At 53.8% G+C, this 17,932-nt stretch overlaps 2 protein-coding genes across 4 annotated transcripts; both read left to right on the plus strand.

Moving 5' to 3' along the window:
• The first annotated feature begins 2,367 nt into the window (after positions 1 to 2,367).
• Positions 2,368 to 13,726, plus strand: FAM214B (family with sequence similarity 214 member B). 3 transcript variants are annotated; one of them, XM_043486625.1, is made up of 9 exons: positions 2,368 to 2,498; positions 9,579 to 9,722; positions 9,968 to 10,937; positions 11,078 to 11,136; positions 11,307 to 11,412; positions 11,533 to 11,691; positions 11,994 to 12,062; positions 12,146 to 12,321; positions 12,459 to 13,726. In XM_043486625.1, the coding sequence occupies exons 3-9, from the start codon at positions 10,044 to 10,046 to the stop codon at positions 12,610 to 12,612; spliced, it is 1,617 nt and encodes a 538-aa protein (XP_043342560.1). In that variant the 5' UTR covers positions 2,368 to 2,498; positions 9,579 to 9,722; positions 9,968 to 10,043; the 3' UTR covers positions 12,613 to 13,726. The 3 variants fall into 3 exon arrangements, 2 of the variants coding, with proteins under 2 accessions (XP_043342560.1, XP_043342561.1); XR_006272874.1 differs by lacking the exon at positions 2,368 to 2,498 and adding an exon at positions 6,694 to 6,999 and having other exon boundaries at positions 12,146 to 12,379; positions 12,459 to 12,585; XM_043486626.1 differs by lacking the exon at positions 2,368 to 2,498 and adding an exon at positions 6,697 to 6,999.
• Positions 13,727 to 14,615: 889 nt separating this feature from the next.
• On the plus strand, positions 14,616 to 17,892 carry STOML2 (stomatin like 2). The gene is made up of 10 exons (XM_043487347.1): positions 14,616 to 14,776; positions 15,018 to 15,155; positions 15,624 to 15,723; positions 15,841 to 15,899; positions 15,982 to 16,083; positions 16,226 to 16,360; positions 16,510 to 16,654; positions 16,765 to 16,844; positions 17,072 to 17,200; positions 17,613 to 17,892. Exons 1-10 carry the CDS (start codon positions 14,732 to 14,734, stop codon positions 17,748 to 17,750), a joined length of 1,071 nt encoding a protein of 356 aa, XP_043343282.1. The 5' UTR covers positions 14,616 to 14,731; the 3' UTR covers positions 17,751 to 17,892.
• Positions 17,893 to 17,932: the final 40 nt, after the last annotated feature.

Raw genomic sequence — 17,932 nt, forward strand, 5'->3', positions numbered from 1 at the left:
ATCTGATCAGTACTCTATAAAATTGTCCAGATCATCAAGAACAAGGAAGTCTGAGAAAATATCAACGCCAAGAGGAGTTTGAGGAGACATGAAAACTAAACCTAATGTGCTATCCTGGATGGGACATTAGGTAGAAACGAAGGAAATCAGAATAAAGTATGGACTTTAATGATAATGTATCAGTTCAGTTCAGTTGCTCAGTTGTGTCAGACTCTGCATCCCCACGGACTGCAGCCCGCCAGGCCTCCCTGTCCATCACCAACTCCTGGAGTTTACCCAAACTCATGTCCATTGAGTCAGTGATGCCATCTAACCATCTCATCCACTGTCGTCCCCTTCTCCTCCTGCCTTCAATCTTTCCCAGCATCAGGGTCTTTTCTAATGAGTCAGCTCTTCGCATCAGGTGGCCAAAATATTGGAGTTTCAGCTTCAACATCAGTCCTTCAAATGAACACGCAGGACTGATCTCCTTTAGGATGTATACTAATACATATTTACATGCATTGATATATATAATATAGCAATATTGGTTAATTAATTATAGCAATGTACCATACTAATGTAAGATGTTATTAAACAATTGTGGAGAACAAAGTGGAGAATTGAGTGTGGGGTCCACAGAAACTTTCTGTATTATCTTCACAAATTTTCTGTAAATCTAAAATTATTCCAAAATTAAAAGTTTATTTTTAGGGATTTTCCTGGTGGTCCAGTGGTTGTGGTTAGCCTTTCAATGCAAGGGGTGTGGGTTGGATTCCTGGTGGGGAGCTAAGATTCCAATGCCTCCCACCAAAACATCAAAAACATAAAACAAAAACAATATTATAACAAATTCAATAAAGACTTTTAAAATGATCCCGATAATAAAAACCTTTTTAAAAAGTTTATTTTTTAAAATCAATTAATTTATCCAAATTTAGCTAGTAATCAAGTAATTTGCCCAGTACAGCTAGTATAGAGTCCTTACCAAACCAAATGACTTCAAATTTGAGCTTTTTTCACTACACAAAACCCTTCCAATTTTACCCTCTATAACATTATAGAAGTATTAGAAAGACAATCTGAGCAGTTCTGTAAGGGCAGAAAATTTTTTTCTTTTTCTTTTTTCATTTTGCCTAGCGCACCATTGGTGTTTAGTAAGGCCGCTTGTTAACTACTCACAGAAAGAAAGTCACAGAGATCTAAAGAATCTGAGACTTGGAGAGAACTTTACCAGGTCCAGTCCATCACACAGCCATCAATACCTCCGGCTCCATCGAGAAGCTCACTAGGCTCTGATTCAGAGCCACTCAGCTCTGCAAGGGACCTGTGCTGCCATCTACCGGTAGCTCGTAAGCGTCCCCCTCCCCTGGACATATCTTGGGAACTCATGGGGCTCCCGGGAAGTTGAAAACTCAAGCGCTAATTAAATTACAGGACGTGTGTAACAGTCACACAGTTCAGTTGACACTTACACAAAGCAAAGGCTCTACTTTGGCTCATAAAATTCACAGACTTCTCGCTGACCTACCTCCACAGCTACAGACGTAACTCTTACTGTCTGTCTGCTGCACACCGTAGGTAACAGAAACTGCACTTCCTCACAGATTTGAGACTCCCGCCAACCAGATTCCCGCATTTTCACAGAATTCTGAAGCTTTTTGCACTATTTTGCAAACCCTACAGATCTCCCCCACTAGGGCAAATACGCGCGCTAACCCAGACGCCTTCACTAAGAGGCTCAAGTTCCGCCGGCAGCTCACACCAGCTCGAAAGCCTGGGAGGGCTCCAACCAGGTTCGGGCGCCCGCAAGCTAGCGCTCTGGCGCAGGTTCTGGCTCCCCATCTCCGGCCGGATCCAGTCAGCCCAGGCCAGCACACTGCGGGCTGAGGCCCCGCCCCTTCAGACCTGTCATCACAGAAGCCGCACGTGGCCGGGGTGGGCCCTCAGGCGACCTGCAGCCAGCACTTTGTCTCCTCCGCCATCCACTGGGGCCACCGCCGCCAATCAAAACCAGCGGTTCCGGGCTGCAGCGCCAGCGCCGGGGTGAGGCCAGCCAGAGAAGGGGCGGGGGGAGGAGAGGCTCCGAGATGGGAGGAGGCTAGCAGTGGAAGCGAGCCTGGCACCGGTTCTGCCAGCCTGGAATCCGAGGGGGCGGATCCTAGTGAAAGGCGAAGACCAGAAGGGGGCGGGGACCAAGGGTGGGGCGGGGACCGGGGTGGGACGAGAGACGAGCAGAGGTTCAATGTGGAGACGCCAGGAAGACGAGAAGGGGCGGAGCCAGAAAGGGCAGGACCTGAATTACAGGGGAGGAGCGCCAGGAATTAAAGAAACTGGGAAAGGGGACGAGCCCGGGGAAGGTGGGAGGTGGGACAACGGAGAGGGTGGGTCGTGTCGTTGCGGGGGCGGGGCTCGGACCCAAGGGGCGAGGTTTGCAGGCCGAGGCTGCAGCCAGGGCAGCTATGTAACTGCTCCCATCCACTACCTCCCCAGTTGCAACGGGACTCACGGAACTACAGGTGTGGGGCGGGTGCGCCTGGAAGAATGGACAAGTACGGGGGTGCGCTTGGGTAGATATGAGGAGGGAGGATCACGTCAGGGAAGGAGAAGATCTGGAGAAATGCTGGGGTGGGGGTGGAGTGAAACAGCTGGGAGAGGAGGAGGAGGCTCAATGTTTGGGCTAAGAAGTGCATTCTCCGGTACCCTTGTGGGGGAAGGGCGGGAGTGCTTTGTGAGGCTGGGAAGTACAATGTGAGGGGTGAGGTGAAGTGAAGCGTTGGAGATGATACTTGAGGGGGAGGGGATATGAAGGCGCTTTAGGGGAGAGTGGAGGGGGCGTTGTGTGATGGAGATGGGCTGGTGGTCCAGAGTGTGGGAGGAACTGTGTGGAGGAAGAAGGTATGGGGGCTGTGGGCACTGTGTGAGGGGAAGGGGCTGCAGGCCCCAGCTGAGGAGGGAAGAACCCCTAGGGCCTTGAGAAAGTCTGGAGGCTTTGTAGAGACTCCAGGAAGAGGTTTTTGTACTGTGTCTCAGGGATAAGAGTGATGGGATTACTGGGGTGAAGAAGCCAGTCTACTGTTCCTGGCTCCTCAGCTCCTAACTCCACCTTCAGGCCTGAGCATTCAGAGAGGATGCAGGCCCCACTTGCTACTGGAGCTTGTGTGACTGTCTCAGTCGGCTTTGGATCTGTCTGGCTGAGACTGGGATATTTTTCCCTTAGCTGGTGTCCCTGGGGCCCCTTCCCCCTTAGGTTCCGGGTAACCCCTCACTGGTTCCTGTTCCTCCTAGAAGCTTGCCTTAGTCCCTGTCTTTCCCCTCCTCCCCCACTTTGCCCTGCCCTTCTGCTCTGGGTGTGCTCATTCCCCACTTCCTTCCTCGCCTGGGGCCTGGCCTGGTCCTTGCCTGTCCCGGAGCTGTGCCCTGCCCCAGACTTTGTACTCAGTGGCCAGAGACCTAGGTAACCAGCTGCAAGGCCCAGACCTCACCCTCACTACTACCAAGGGCTCTCCCAGCAGCCCCCCAAGTGAGTGGTAGGCACAGTTTTACCACTTGTCACAAACTGATTTCTGCACACTTTTCCTTCTCCTGGGTAGGGAACTCTAATTCCCTCAAAAATTCTGGGCTTCTGTGGGAGAGGGAAATGATGAGAAGTACTGAGGGTCTGCAATGCATGCTTTGAGAGGTGAGCCCCTATTGTTGGCTGAACTGGGAAGGGAGGTTCCAGTCTCCACTGGGGGAGGGACAGGGAATGGCTCCCCACCCTCCTGGCTTGGAATCTGCCTCTCTGAACCAGACTAGGGCCTGGTCTCTGATTCCCTGAGGGGACTTGATGTTGTGCCAGAGTTCTTTTTGCCCCTGGGCAGGCTGCAAGAGGGTGAGAAAGCTCTGCTTTCCACACGGTGGCTGAATGAGAGTGACAGTGTTGCTGAAAGGGGCCCCAAGCCAGTCTCCCCTGGCTGAGAGACTGGCTGGGGAGGGAGGGGGTGCCAAAGCCAGACAAAGCCGTGGGGTAGGGTGGGGTAAAGAAGGGCAGGCTGAAGCCTTTTGAGGAGGAGCTGATTGCTATGGCAACACAGCTTCCCAGATTGTCTCTCAGAGAGGCGGGCTTAGGGCGGACTCTCTCCAGCTTCCTCAAGACTGAGGCATTTGTTTGAGTGGGTGGGGCATGAAGAGAAAGGGCATTGGTTTGCTATGCAGAGGCTGGAGTATATAGACTTTCTGCTTCGGTATAAGCAGCAGGGCATCCAGATGCTTGGACCCATCCTCTGAAAATGGGTAAGAGTGAACAATAGCCATTAGGATGATTGCAGCATAAGGTCAGAGTTCTAGAGGCCTTCAGTGGTCATTTTTATACAAACTCATTTTACAGATTTGGAAATTAAGAAAGAAGAGACTGATATTTTCTCCACGTCTCACAGTGAAAGACTAGGCATTAGGACCCAGGTCTTCTGATTGCTCTTCACTCAGCCCAGGGGTCAATGTTTCTTTGAGCCAACATTTATTGAGCACCTATTATGTGCCAGGCACTGATACTGATTCTGGGAGTACTAGCATGAATACAACAGAGTTGCAGCTCTCCTGGAGCTTGTATTATAACCCAGGGAGAAAGAAATGTGTGTGTGGCTGCAGGAGGAGAGAAAGGAGAGGGAGGGGGAAAGAGGAAGAGAAGTGCCAGCTGGTGATAACTGCTATGAAAAAAATAAAGCAGAGTAAGAATTTCGGGCAGCTAGGTAAAGCCTCTTGATTGTACAATGCTGCTTGCTCTCCCAGAGCACCCTGAGGCCTAGAACGTCTTTGATCCTCCCCCTGAACTACTGCCCCTAGACTTTTGCAGATGACTAAGGTCTGGGCCTGTGGTCTTGGCAGTTAGATAGAACAAGGTGGGATCACCGAGGGATTATTTCATTCCTACAGTGTTGTGTGTCTACCTGTCTTCCCAGTAAGCTTTTACTAAGGTAGGTAGGCTTTTAGATTGCTACTCTGCAACTTTGTTCAGGGTGTTGAAAATTCCCTAAATCCTCTTCCGTAGCATTAGGGAACCAGCAAGGAAGTCAGCCCATGGCAACTTCTTTTTCAGGGTTTTCCCCCGGTATGAGGTGAAGAGAAAGGAAGCTAGAGGAACTGTTACTCGTTTGTGCTTCCTAAGTCTAGGGCACAGGGAGGGAGCAGAGGAGGAGAGCCTCCTTCTACTGTCCAGTGACAACTTCAGGGCCCATAGTGCCTGCACTACAGGCAAGGTAGGAACAAGGACCTTGGGGCTCTGGTGGCTTCTGAACTACAAAAGAATTCACTCTGCTCTTCCAAAGGTACAGCCAGGGAGCATGCCCTGCCTGATGCCAGTTCTCCAGGGCCTCAGTTTGGGTCTTCCCTTTTTTGGCTCCGGTGTTTGCCTCTTTTTTCTATGGAAGACCCCAGTCTTAGCAACCTCGTAAGTTCCAAATTGTCTGACTTCACAAGTGCAGAGGGAAAAGTAGACAGGACTGTTTCTTTTCTTAGCTTGTCCACAGATCAGCCCCTCTAAAAAGTGTCTTTTAATGTCTAATCCTTGCAAAGATTTCCATCCTGGTCATTTAAAGAATAGGGCTTCCCAGGTGGCGCTAGTGGTAAAGAACCCGCCTGCTGATGCAGGAGAGACGGTAAGAGATGCAGGTTCGATCCCTGGGTTGGGAAGATACCCTGGAAGAGAGCATGGCAATCCACTCCAGTATTCTTGCCTGGAGAATCCAATGGACAGAGGAGCCTGGCGAGCTACAGTAATAACAGAATAAGAATTAGGAATGCTGGTTCTGCTGCCACTTAATTTGGTTGGGTCTAAGCTGGGCTTGGGGCCCAGTGACTCAGGAGGAGGGTGGGGAGTTTCGAGGGAGTTGTGAGTCATGGGGGTGAGCTCTGTCACAAGAGTTGGGCATATTTCCCCCTACTCTGGGCAGAAGCCTTCCGATCCCACTTTCCCTGGGTGCTCTGCCTCCTTGAACAGGGGCTTATGAATAGAAAGAGTACTGGCAGAAAGACTGAAGCAGTCTGATCTCACAATGAAAGTTTAAAGACATAAAGAATGGTGTCTAGGTTCCTGAATTAAAATGTATCCCTATTTCAGGAGCCCTTGAAGCCCTCTAATGTAGGCAAAACAACATCAATATAGAGTAAAAGAAGGAAGAATACCATTTCTCAATGGAAGGAGATGAGATCCCACTTCCAGACCCTTTTATCCTGGCACGAAGGAAGCTTCCTGAGCTTCAACAGCCCTGTGGTCTTTGGTTTGCAAGGCACGGGGAGATGATGGGAATGGGGATATTTGGAATCTAGTGTTGGAAGAGCAAGCTGACTTTGGGGATTGTCGAACTTTGTCTATGAACGCCCTAGGCCGTCCTATTAACCTTCCTCTGAAGAGGAAGGGCGCGGTGAGAAGTGGGAGGCCTACGTCTTTGAAAGGGTTAAAAGGCAGGGCTGAGAGCTGCTTTGGACTCGAGCAGTTGAGGGGTTAAGGAGATGGGCGGGGCAACCCTAGGTAGGCCTGCCCCCTTATGGACCAATGGACAGGCACTTTTTGAAGGGGGCGTGCCTCACGCTTGAGGTCGTGTGGAGGCTGGCCTCCTTTAGGCCAATGATCCTGGTCGCTGCGATGGGGGCGTAGCTTGAGGGGGGCGTGGCGGCCGCGAAGGCGGCAGCGGGGGTGTGAGGGGAGCTGGGCGGGGCGGGCTGCCCCATCAGCTGGTAGGAAATGGCCTGTGAGTCAGAGGGGCAGCGGAGTCGGCTTCGCGGAGCCGGGGCGGCCACGGGGAGGGACAGTCGCGGGGAGGGGCGCGGCAGCGGCTTGGGGGCTGCGGGCGCCAGGGCCCGCTAGTGTTGCACACGAAACCGAACGGAGAAGAACCTAGCAGAGCAGGACTCAGCCTGAGCCACCCTTTGTCTGGGTTGGGGGCCCGAGGCGGGGAGGACCGGGCATTCGAGGGGAGGGACCGGGACTGGACGGAAAGGCCCGGAGCAGCGGCGCCGCGGCGGAGCCAATTTGGGAATGGGGTGAGTTTGTGGTAGGGGGAAATAGCAAATCTCCGAAGCTCCAGTAGGGAAGGGGGCCTGTCCCAGGTTGTGAGGAGGAGAAAGGTGAGGCAGGACCTGGGAGGCTAAACAGGAGGTGGGGGATCGGTCAGAACAAGGAGTCCTAGAGCCCGGGTGCTGCGGCGAGTCTCCTGGGCTCATTTTGGAGGAGGTGCTAAGATTTGCTTCCTCTCCAGGAAGGGTGGAGAGCTCTAGGCCAGAGGCAAGGGGTTGGTGAGATAGCAGAGGGTAATCTACCTACCTACAGTAGTGGTCCTTGGGAATGGCCTCCCTAGTTTGTGTAGACGCCTGTGGGGACAAAATGTAGAGCAGCTGGTAGCAGTTCTTTCTGAACTGGGTGAAGGCGGAAAGCACATGGAGAGGAATTCTTCTTGCCGCCTTCCTTGGTCAGGGTAGAAATGGATATCTTTAATACTGAAAGGAAAGGGAGGGTAAGCCCGGGAGCTCAACACCCGCCTGTCCCACCTCCCAGGCCTAGCAGGTGTCTGAATGTACAGACCCCATGGTATTCTGGGACTTGTTGTTTTTGCTGGCCTTGCTCCCTTGGCATGTTGGGAGCTGTAGTCCTTGCCAGCCACAGCCTGGCACAGCTGTTTGATGCCAGCTGGTGCCCACCCCTCCCCAGAGTGAGATTTGGCCTATCCTGCCCCTCCCCCTCCCCACGTCCTGTCCCATGAGTCAGCTTGAAGCCATGGACTACAGCCAGCCTGGCTGGGTGGCAGGGAAGTGAGCCTTCGAGCTTTTCATTGGCAGGGCAGGAACTGAGAGGGCTCTGGGGTAATGAGCAGATGCCAGTCATGCTGGGGTCAAGTAGGGCATCATGTCATCATGATGCTTCCCCAGGGCAAGGGCTGAAAAGGTCAACTGGGATGACCTAGGGGTGGGAGTGCTAAGGAAAAGGCCCTTCCTGAATCTGTACAGCGTGGGTAGAGGCAAGGAGGGAAGAGCTGAGTACAGGTTGTACCCTTTGACAATGCTGCCATTGGCATCCTGCCCTTTCCAGACACCCCACCCACCACAGGGAACCAGAATTTTCTTAGAGCTTCCAGTTCTAATGAGAACTTGGTGAAACAGGATAGTGTAGTGTGCAGTGATGGGAACTTGGTATAGGAAAGCTTTTCAGTCCCTGGATGCAAAGCTTCCCTTTTTCCCTGCCTCCTGCCCCTGTTTCTGTTGTCCTTGATTCTCCGCATACAATTAATCTCCTGCTTCTCTCATGTTGGGAGTTCTTGGCACTGTCTGCTGCCCTGATCTCTGGGGCTTGCATTCTACTTTTCTGAGCCCTGGTATGTGCCTACCCTTGTGCTTGGAGTCGGGCAGAGAATTCAAGTAAAACCTATCTTCAAGAACCCTATGGGAAAAAAAAAAAAGAACCCTATGATCAGTCTTACCTACAAGAGCAAGCAAAACTGTCGCAGGGTTACAGGAGACAGTGACACTGCCATAGGTGAGGTCTCAGAAGAGACAGATATTTATGGTCCAGGATGGCCAGAGGAAGTCTTATGGCGAGGATGGCACTTGGCCTAGCCAAGGAGGAAGGGTAAGATTTGGATAGGCATAAGGGGACATTCCCCCTGAAAGGGAAAGTATTTTGTGGATAGCAAGCAACAAAGGCTACTGACTAAAGCATAAGTTTGATCCTGCGTGCAGTGTTTTCTCCCGTGAAGGAAGACAGCCTTCGATTTGACATCCCCTTACCCAATATGGGCGCCTGAGGGTGGACGAGTTAGTGAAGACCATCTTGTACCCTGGCAGAAAAGCAGTGGTTTGAGTTTTGGGGTGTTGGATGTGTTGGGGAGGAGTAGGGAGGCACTCCAGCTGTCTGGCTGTCACTGCCTTATCTCTAGTTTGCAGAGCCTGGGGGAGGGGCAGGCCCTGGAGAGTGTCTTCTAGCAGTGCTTCCTCCACACCCTGCCCCCTCTAGACTTGTTTTTGGTTAGATTTGTTGCTTCCTGTTAAAGGGACAGACTGCTGGGGACAATTGGGTATTTAATTCTGAAAGACCCACTTTGAGCTAGCCTGAGGTTTGTCCTTCCAAGGAGCCCTGATTGTGGAGGATGTTTTTGTAAGACCTCTGCCCTGAGAATTATGGAGTGGCATTTGTTCCTTTAGAGATAGGTAGATGGGAAGGAGTTGTGCAACGCAGTGGCCTTGAGCAGGAGAGTTGAATTCTTGCCTTGGCCATCTTTCAGTTGTCACGGTCTCTTGGATCTTGGGGTTTCTCATCCCCCATCTCATTCAGGGCAGGAGTCCCCCAGCTGGTGGCCCTGACAAGTAGTCTTCCTCCCTCACCTCACGTGTCACATCCTATTCCAGTGAGCTAAGACCTGCCACTCTGTGACTCCTTGTATAACCCAGTTCTGCCCTCTGGGCCCTGGATCCCAAGACTACTGCTTTCGTCTCTGCAGGGGTACTGTGAAGGAGTATGTCCTCTATAAACTGGAGGAGGATGTCCTGGGGTATGCTCCGTGAGCGCAGCCTTCCCACCGGCTCCAGAGATCCTGGCTTATGCCAGGCTTATCCCATTTTTCTCTCCTCAGGGTCCAGCTGAGCCTAGGAGCTGCGCGGAATGGTGGCAGTCACCTTACCAGCGCAGCGGGCATGGACCGGACTGCAAGCTAGGAGAGCAGGACATCAGCCAGGAAGAGGGAACACACAGCTAGGCTTAAGGCCTCCTCAGCGGGGTGAGTGCCAGAGAGAAGGAGGGGAAGCAGATCCAGTTAGAAACCTGAGCAAACGGGTCACCTGTTCAGCAGTTTTGAGGGTGTCCTCTGTATTCCATCAATCCATCTGGGGGGTTTGGTTATCTTCACCCCCCTGGAACCTCACAAGCTCACCTCTCCAGTCCAGGGGAGGATCTGAATTTCATCTGGGAGGGAGACGATTCACGGATTCCTCTCACCATCTTTTCTTCTCTTCTCTTGCACAGATGTCCCCAGGCCCCCCAGCCCAAGCCCAGCATAAAGGCTGTGGGGGGGGTCCCCCCTGACCGAAGGCAGGGCTTCATGCGCCACGTGCAAGCGGAGACGTCTCCATCCTCAGAGCCAGAGGCTGGCCCTTCGCAGCCTGCAGTCAGGCAGGGGGCCCTCCAGGGTGGCCTGCTCATGGGCTACAGCCCAGCAGGGGGGGCGACATCCCCCGGGGTCTACCAGGTATCCATCTTTTCCCCTCCAGCTGGTGCCTCTGAGCCTCCTAGGGCCCTGAAACGGCCAGCCCCATCTACCGAGGGTCCCAGGGAGCTGAAGAGAGGCCCCGGACTAGGGGCCAGAGAGGGACTACCCCCTGAAGAGCCACCCACTGTCGGGCTCTTGGGCCCAGAGGGACTGGGGCTGAAACTGGGCGTGGCCAGCCAACATTTCTGCCATCACGGCCTCTGTGTTGTGGAACAAGGAGGTAGCTCCACCTCACCTTGGACTTCGGGGGCCCGAAGTTCCCCCTTGCCCCCATCAAATGCTTCCTGCAGTACTTTGCACACCAGAGACTGGGCTTCCCCAGATCCAGGGGGACAGGGGTCCCTGGGGGTGTCCCTGGGGCCAGCCCCTCCAGGCCAGCTGCACACACTTGACACTGATTTGCACAGTCTTGCACAAATAGGGGGTAAGAGCCTACTGTCTGGGGTGGGCAATGGGGGCAGCCCCTGGCCTAGGGAGTCCCCTGGCACTGCCAATGGGTGCAGCCCCGAGCACACACCCCCTGGCCCCGGACCTCCAGGCCCCTGCCCCACCAAGCGAAGGCTGCTTCCTGCTGGAGAAGCCCTGGATGTCAGCTCTGAGGATGAGGGGCCAGCCCCTCGGAGGCGCCGGGGAACCCTGGGCCACCCTCCTGCTGCCAACAGTTCTGATGCCAAAGCCACACCCTTCTGGAGCCACCTGCTGCCTGGGCCCAAGGAGCCTGTGCTGGTAAGCCAGGAGAGGAAGTGGTCTGCTCTGACATGGATATCTGTGTGGGGAAAGGTGATGGCTTGGGGGATGTTCCTGTGAGAGCTTGTGATGAGCCTGGCTTCCATCCAGTCTCCTTACCTAATCTTTCCTTTCCACAGGACCCAACAGACTGTAGTCCCATGGGGCGGAGGCTGAAAGGTGCCCGTCGCCTGAAGCTGTAAGTGCCCTGCTTCTCCCTGAGAATGGTGCAGAAGTCTGTAATTCTCTTTCCAACCCCAGGCAAGGGGACCTCAGGGAACGGGCCTGAGGTGGGGCCCAAGGACAATAGCAAACATCTCAGAACACCTCAAGCCAACCAACCCGCTCGTGTGTCCTCTCCTCTACCAGGAGCTCCCTGCGAAGCCTCCGGAAGGGACCAGGCCTGCTGAGCCCTCCCAGTGCCTCCCCTGTTCCCACGCCTGCTGTCAGCCGTACCCTGTTGGGCAACTTTGAGGTAGTTCCCCTTGGATTCCTTGATTGGTGGGTCTTGCAGGAAGGGATGGTGGTATGTGGCTTGGATAGATAAGGAGAACAGATAGCATCTTTCTCACGTGTTTTCCTACCCTAACCCCAGGAATCATTGCTGCGAGGACGCTTTGCACCGTCCGGCCACATTGAGGGCTTCACAGCAGAGATCGGAGCTAGTGGGTCCTACTGCCCTCAGCATGTCACGCTGCCCGTCACTGTCACCTTCTTTGACGTTTCTGAGCAAAATGCCCCGGCTCCCTTCCTGGTATGACCTGACCTCAACCCAAAGGGCATGAAGGGTTAGAGGCAGGAGGTATTCTTTTTTTTTTTTTTTTCAACTGACAATGCAAAAGACTTTATTGGGAAAAGGCACTCAGGTGGAGAGTAGTAGTTGAACTGCTCTGGAGGGATTCTTGAGATGTTCTTACCTAAGAGAGTCAGGGCCTAGTGGGAGAGAACTCTTGTATGGGGCAGGGGCCAAGTCCCGGGATGAGAGACTGGGGAGATGGATGAGTGGTCTAGGATCTCCCACACCCTACTTGACTGATAACTCCTTGGCCTTCCCAGGGCGTCGTGGACCTGAGTCCCCTGGGGAGGAAGGGTTACAGCGTGCCCAAGGTGGGCACCATCCAAGTGGTGAGTTTTCCCTGAGGGGGAGTGGGAGTGGGGAGTGGAAAACATCCCCTCGACCCTACCAACCTTGCCTGTCCTGTCCCCAGACCTTATTTAACCCCAACCAGACTGTGGTGAAGATGTTCCTCGTGACCTTTGACTTTTCGGACATGCCTGCTGCCCACGTGACCTTCCTGCGCCACCGCCTCCTTTTGGTGCCTGTGGGTGAGGAGGGGAATGCTGGCCCTGCCCGCCGCCTCCTCTGCTACTTACTGCACCTCAGGTGAGGACGGGGCCCGGGCCGCTGGGCACGAGGCCCAGGTGTCTTTTCCACCACCCAGGTATGTCCTCCCTGAATAGGATCTCCCCTCACTTCTCATCAGTCTGGAGTCTTACTTTGATCACCCTGTCCTCCCCCAGGTTCCGGAGCTCCCGCTCAGGCCGCTTAAGCCTGCATGGCGACATCCGCCTGCTTTTTTCCCGCCGGAGCCTGGAATTGGACACAGGGCTCCCCTACGAACTGCAGGCTGTGACCGAGGCCCCTCACAATCCACGTTACTCACCTTTGCCCTGACTGTCAATGCCCTGAACCCCCTGTGGGCCAAAGACCTGCCCATCCTGCTCCATCCTGGACAGAGTGAACACGTGGAGAGGTGGCGAGAGACCTCTCAGGCTTGCATTAAAGCCTTCACCATGCTCATGCCCAAACTGACCATTTGGGTGTTTAAAGCTTCTGACCTTACCACACGCTGCCCTGTTCTGGGTCCTCCACGTGCCGGCCCCTCCCTTGGATTTCCCAGGCTGGCTGCGACAGTGGGGAGGAACTGGAGCTACCCTGAGGTTGTCCTAAGTTCCCAGGCAAGTCATGCCAGCATTGCCTCCCTGTCCTGGGCAGGGGCCATTTATTATTTTATTTATTTTTAATTTATAATTTATTCAAATTGGATTGCCTTGGTAACCTCCCAAACCTGATAATTGGCATTGCCCCCCTCCTTTCCCACTCTCAGATATTGCTCCAACCTCAGGAGTTGAAGAGGCTGATGTGGGGGCTGTGGGAGCAGTGTTCTCCCTCAGCTGAGAGCAGAGAAGTTATCCCAGAAGAACTGAGTCACCAGCCAAAGACTCAGCTTCCCCTATCCTTCCCAATGCCTTTCACTTCCCTGACCTCACCCCTCCTGAAAGCCAACTTGTGTGTGTGTGTATGTTTGTGTGTGTGTGTATGTGTGTGTTGTGTGTGTGGTACGGACATGAGAGAGAGAGTGTGTGCATGCAGTTGCGCACACATCTAGGACTCCAGACCCTGGTTGTCCCTCTCCTTCTTCTGCCTGTGTCTCTTTGCTTTGGGGTCCTGACTGAAGAAGGTGTTCAGGGTACAGAGTCAGGGCCAAGGACTAGGGTGCCTCCTCCCTCCTGGCCAGATTCTGACCCACCTACCTCAGTTGGGGTGAGGGGCACCCCTCAAACTCAGTCATGTAGTTACCAACTACCCCATTCCCCAGTCTAGACTCTGACCCAGCCTTAGCTCTGATGCCTGGGGCTGGGCTGAGGGGAACAAACATTTGCTGAAACTTGAAAAAAAAAAAACAACCCAGGAAAAAAAATCGCACCTGGTACTTTTTTTTTTTTTTTTTTTTTTTTAGAAAAAAAAAGAAAGAAAGAAAGAATAAATTCTTGTTTGGAAACTTGAACTAAGCCTTACTTATTCTGTTGCGGACAACATGGGAGTGGGTATGGGAGGACCTAATTGGAGCTGGGACTCTGCCCTTTCCCAGGGAACAGGTGTGAGGCCAGGAGGTGTAGGGGAGACCCCCATGGTTCTTAGGGTCTGGTCTAGTTCTTTTCACATAATGGGGATGGGGAAGGTTCTGCCATAAAAGCTGAACTTTGAATGTAGATCTGGATTCTTATACAGGTTCTACTGACGATTTTAGCTCCTGAGTTTCCACACTCTGATACGTAAAATGAGGATGACTATGCAAGCCCTGCGTGCCAGAACATGAGATGTGTGCAGGGTGACATGCTCCAGAGAACGCTGAATGTTGGGGCTTTGTGCTGGCCTATGTGTGTAAAGGAACCTGGCCTAATAGATCCTGACGGGGTAGAGGTAGAAAAAGCTATGGTGCCTTGGGAAAAGAGGGGAGGGAGAAATCTCAGTCCAATCACTGGGCAATGTTAGGCCCAATCACCATGGCAACGGGAATGGGGTCAGTCCCCAGTGGGAAGGCTGGGTACAACACAGCAAGACTACCAGAGAATGTCACTATGGCAACCATGGCTCTGAGACAGCGCCAGTCGCCTGGTCGCTATGGTGACAGATGGGGCTATTATACGCTCAGAAGGGTAAACTGAGTCTCCAGTGGGGGTAAAGAACTCTGGGAGGCTTTTCTGGGCCACCTACACATGAAAAATAGCCGCCAGTTGGTCACTGTGTTGGGCAGCTTGGGCTTCTTCAGAGATAACAAGAACCTCCGGCCTTGGGCGCCGGAGATCTGGGTCTCACCGGGAGCAACTTGACTCACGCTTCTGCCAAGTAACCCTGATTGGCTAAGTATGGGAGGGGGAGGGGAAAGAGGAAGACCGGAAGTACATCCGGGGGAGTGGAAATACGGGAGGAAAGGCTCAGGTCCGGACATCTAGAGCGACCGCTCTGCTACGCGTCTCGTTGGTTCCGGAGGTCCCTGTGGCCGTGGGAAATGCTGGCGCGCGCGGCGCGGGGGACTGGGGCCCTTTTGCTGAAGGTGAGTGTGAGGCATCCTTTTCTAAGGATCAGGCCAGAGATCACCTGGGTTTTCAACTGGGAATGGGCCAGATTCTAAGTTTGGGGAGAGAACTGAGGTCGGAGGTTATGGTACTCACATGAGTCCCTCTCCGAGAACCCTTTAGGGTCGTGGTTTTAGGGGCTTGACTCCCGGACGGGCGCCGAGAGGGGGCGGGGTGCCTGGCTGGCTGGGCCTCTGCAAATCCTCTTCTTCCCTTCAGGGCTCCGTCCAGGCTTGTGCCCGCCCTCCGCGCCGCGCCTCCTCCGGATTGCCCCGAAACACCGTGGTCCTGTTTGTGCCGCAGCAGGAGGCCTGGGTGGTCGAGCGCATGGGCCGATTCCACCGGATCCTGGAGCCTGTGAGAACCGCTTCTGCTCACCACGGGCCAGCCTGAATCCCAATTCCCTCACGACATGGGGGGATGGGGTGAGACCTTGGTGGGGCCTGCCTTCGCCTTTGGTTTCTGACACCCTAGGCCAAACCCGGCAGGGCCCAGACTGTGGACCGTCATACCCATCTTACCACCTTTTCCTGTTGGCTGAGCATCCCACAGGCCCCATGTTGGGAATCTCTTCTGTTCACCCTCTCAGTTCCACCTGTCTGCGTGGAGAAGGCTGCTCTGCTGGCTGCTGTTGCCTTGATTCTCCCTTCCTTTCAGAGATCCAGCCTGACATTCCGACCCTTACCTTCCTATCTGTCAGTGTCGTCCCAAGTCTTCTGTTTTCTGGGCAGAATCTATACTGATTGCCTACCCACTCCAGGCCTAGCTTGGACTCCAACCCTACAGTCCCATGTCCTTCTGAAGACCTGTGACTCCTCTTCCCAGGGCTTGAATATCCTCATCCCTGTGTTAGACCGGATCCGGTATGTGCAGAGTCTCAAGGAAATTGTCATCAACGTGCCCGAACAGTCTGCTGTGACACTTGGTGAGGAGTGCAGGGTGACACGGGTTCTCCGAGGCCGTCAGACCATGGTGGCAGGAGAAAGAGCTCATTGGAACCCAGGGTCCTGACCTTCTTTCTCTCCTGCTCCCGCACCTACAGACAATGTAACTCTGCAAATCGATGGAGTCCTTTACCTGCGCATCATGGACCCCTACAAGGTATCTACCTTTGCAGCTCCTGAGTTGCTCTCCTTCCTAAAATCCTGCCCCAAGCCACTTACAGTGTCCATGCCCCTTTCAGGCAAGCTATGGTGTGGAAGACCCTGAGTATGCTGTCACCCAGCTAGCTCAGACAACCATGAGATCAGAGCTCGGCAAACTCTCTCTGGACAAAGTCTTCCGGGTAAGGGGATCTGAGCCAGAGTTGGGGTTTGAAGACTCATACGTGGCACTCAGTCCTTTCTGGGATCAGTCTCGGGACCTTCTCCGCCTAGCCTCCTGATAGGTGAGTTGAGGCCATGGAGCTTCCATCTCTTGTCCTCCAGGAGCGGGAGTCCCTCAATGCTAGCATCGTGGATGCCATCAACCAGGCTGCCGACTGCTGGGGCATCCGCTGCCTCCGTTATGAGATCAAGGATATCCATGTACCACCCCGGGTGAAGGAGTCCATGCAGATGCAGGTGGAGACCGGGGGCAGTGGGGAAGAGTACTTCAGGAGGCTCCAGTTGCATGGGAAGCCTGGACCCTCTTCCCTACTGAAATGGGTCCAACTGCAGATCGGTGTCAGGTCTTCCTTTTACTCTGGTTTCTCACTGCTTGGCGCTTCTAGGTGGAGGCAGAGCGGCGGAAACGGGCCACAGTTCTAGAGTCTGAGGGGACTCGAGAGTCAGCCATCAACGTGGCAGAGGGAAAGAAGCAGGCACAGATCCTGGCCTCCGAGGCAGAAAAGGCTGAACAAATAAATCAGGCAGCAGGTCAGCAGAGGGTAGAGGCTGAGGGATGAACAGGGTATGGGTCTTTGAAGGTCGGTAAGGACAGAAGCTTTGACCTCATAGATCAAATTCTGTTTCTTTTTTTCTTTCAGGAGAGGCTAGTGCAGTTCTGGCCAAGGCCAAGGCTAAAGCTGAAGCTATCCGCATCCTGGCTGCAGCTCTGACACAACATGTGAGAGGCCCCTGGGTGGGAGCGCGGCCGGGACTTGGCAATAGAAGGGGTTCTCTCTTCCACCAGGGGGAAATCCCTGCCTTTTTGGTTCCATTGAGCCGCATTCCATGATCTCTTATATTGTGATTTGCGTGTCCTTTTTCTAGGAACCTGATTTCTCTCCACTTTCTTCCCCCCTTCCTCTCCAAGTCTGTGATCTCTGATTTTTATCCTCCCTGTGGCCACAGAACGGAGATGCAGCAGCTTCACTGACTGTGGCCGAGCAGTACGTCAGCGCGTTCTCTAAACTGGCCAAGGACTCCAACACCATCCTGCTGCCCTCCAACCCCGGCGACGTCACCAGTATGGTGGCTCAGGTTAGCGTGCCCTGAGGACCCAGCACAGCACCCATGCCAGAGACCAAGAGCGTCCCGCCGCCATCATCACTTTCACCATAGAGACTTTTAGAGTGCCCTGAGACCTGCACCTCTCTGCGTCCCCTGAATGAGACACTCCCTTCATCCCAGATGGAAGGGAACCCCTTGAGACATACCTTTTTTTTTTCTTTTTTGGCAGATACCTATATTAGCATTTTGAGGGTGACCCTGCTCTGGGGAGTGTGTAACATTCCTAGAACAGACTCCAAAACTTTTAAGACTGAGGCTTAAGAGAGAGAAAGGAAAACCAAATTTACTGGCGCCAGCTCGCCCTTCTTCCTTGGCGCCGTCGGTGTGTTGGGCTGTGCCCCCTGCCACGTGCCCTCATGGCTCTCTCTGTCCCTCTCCTCAGGCCATGGGCGTGTATGGGGCCCTCACCAAAGGCCCGGGACCGGAAGCACAGGACTCAGTCTCCAGCAGGAGCAGCAGAGATGCCCGGAGCACGGATGCGAGTCTTGATGAGGAACTTGATCGAGTCAAGCTGAGTTAATGGAGCTGGGCTTGGGCAGGGAGGTGGGAGATGGGCAAGCAGCGCCGGCAGACTCTGGCCGTAGCCTCCCTGCCAAGATTTGGGTTATTATTTTTTTATTTGAACTTTAATCATGTAATAAACTGGCCAGTGGCAAACTGAACACTGTCCTCTTTGCTTGGGGAATGAAGGTGGGAAAGACC

This window comes from Cervus canadensis, chromosome 14 (genome assembly GCF_019320065.1).
Source record: "Cervus canadensis isolate Bull #8, Minnesota chromosome 14, ASM1932006v1, whole genome shotgun sequence".
Lineage (NCBI taxonomy): Eukaryota > Metazoa > Chordata > Mammalia > Artiodactyla > Cervidae > Cervus > Cervus canadensis.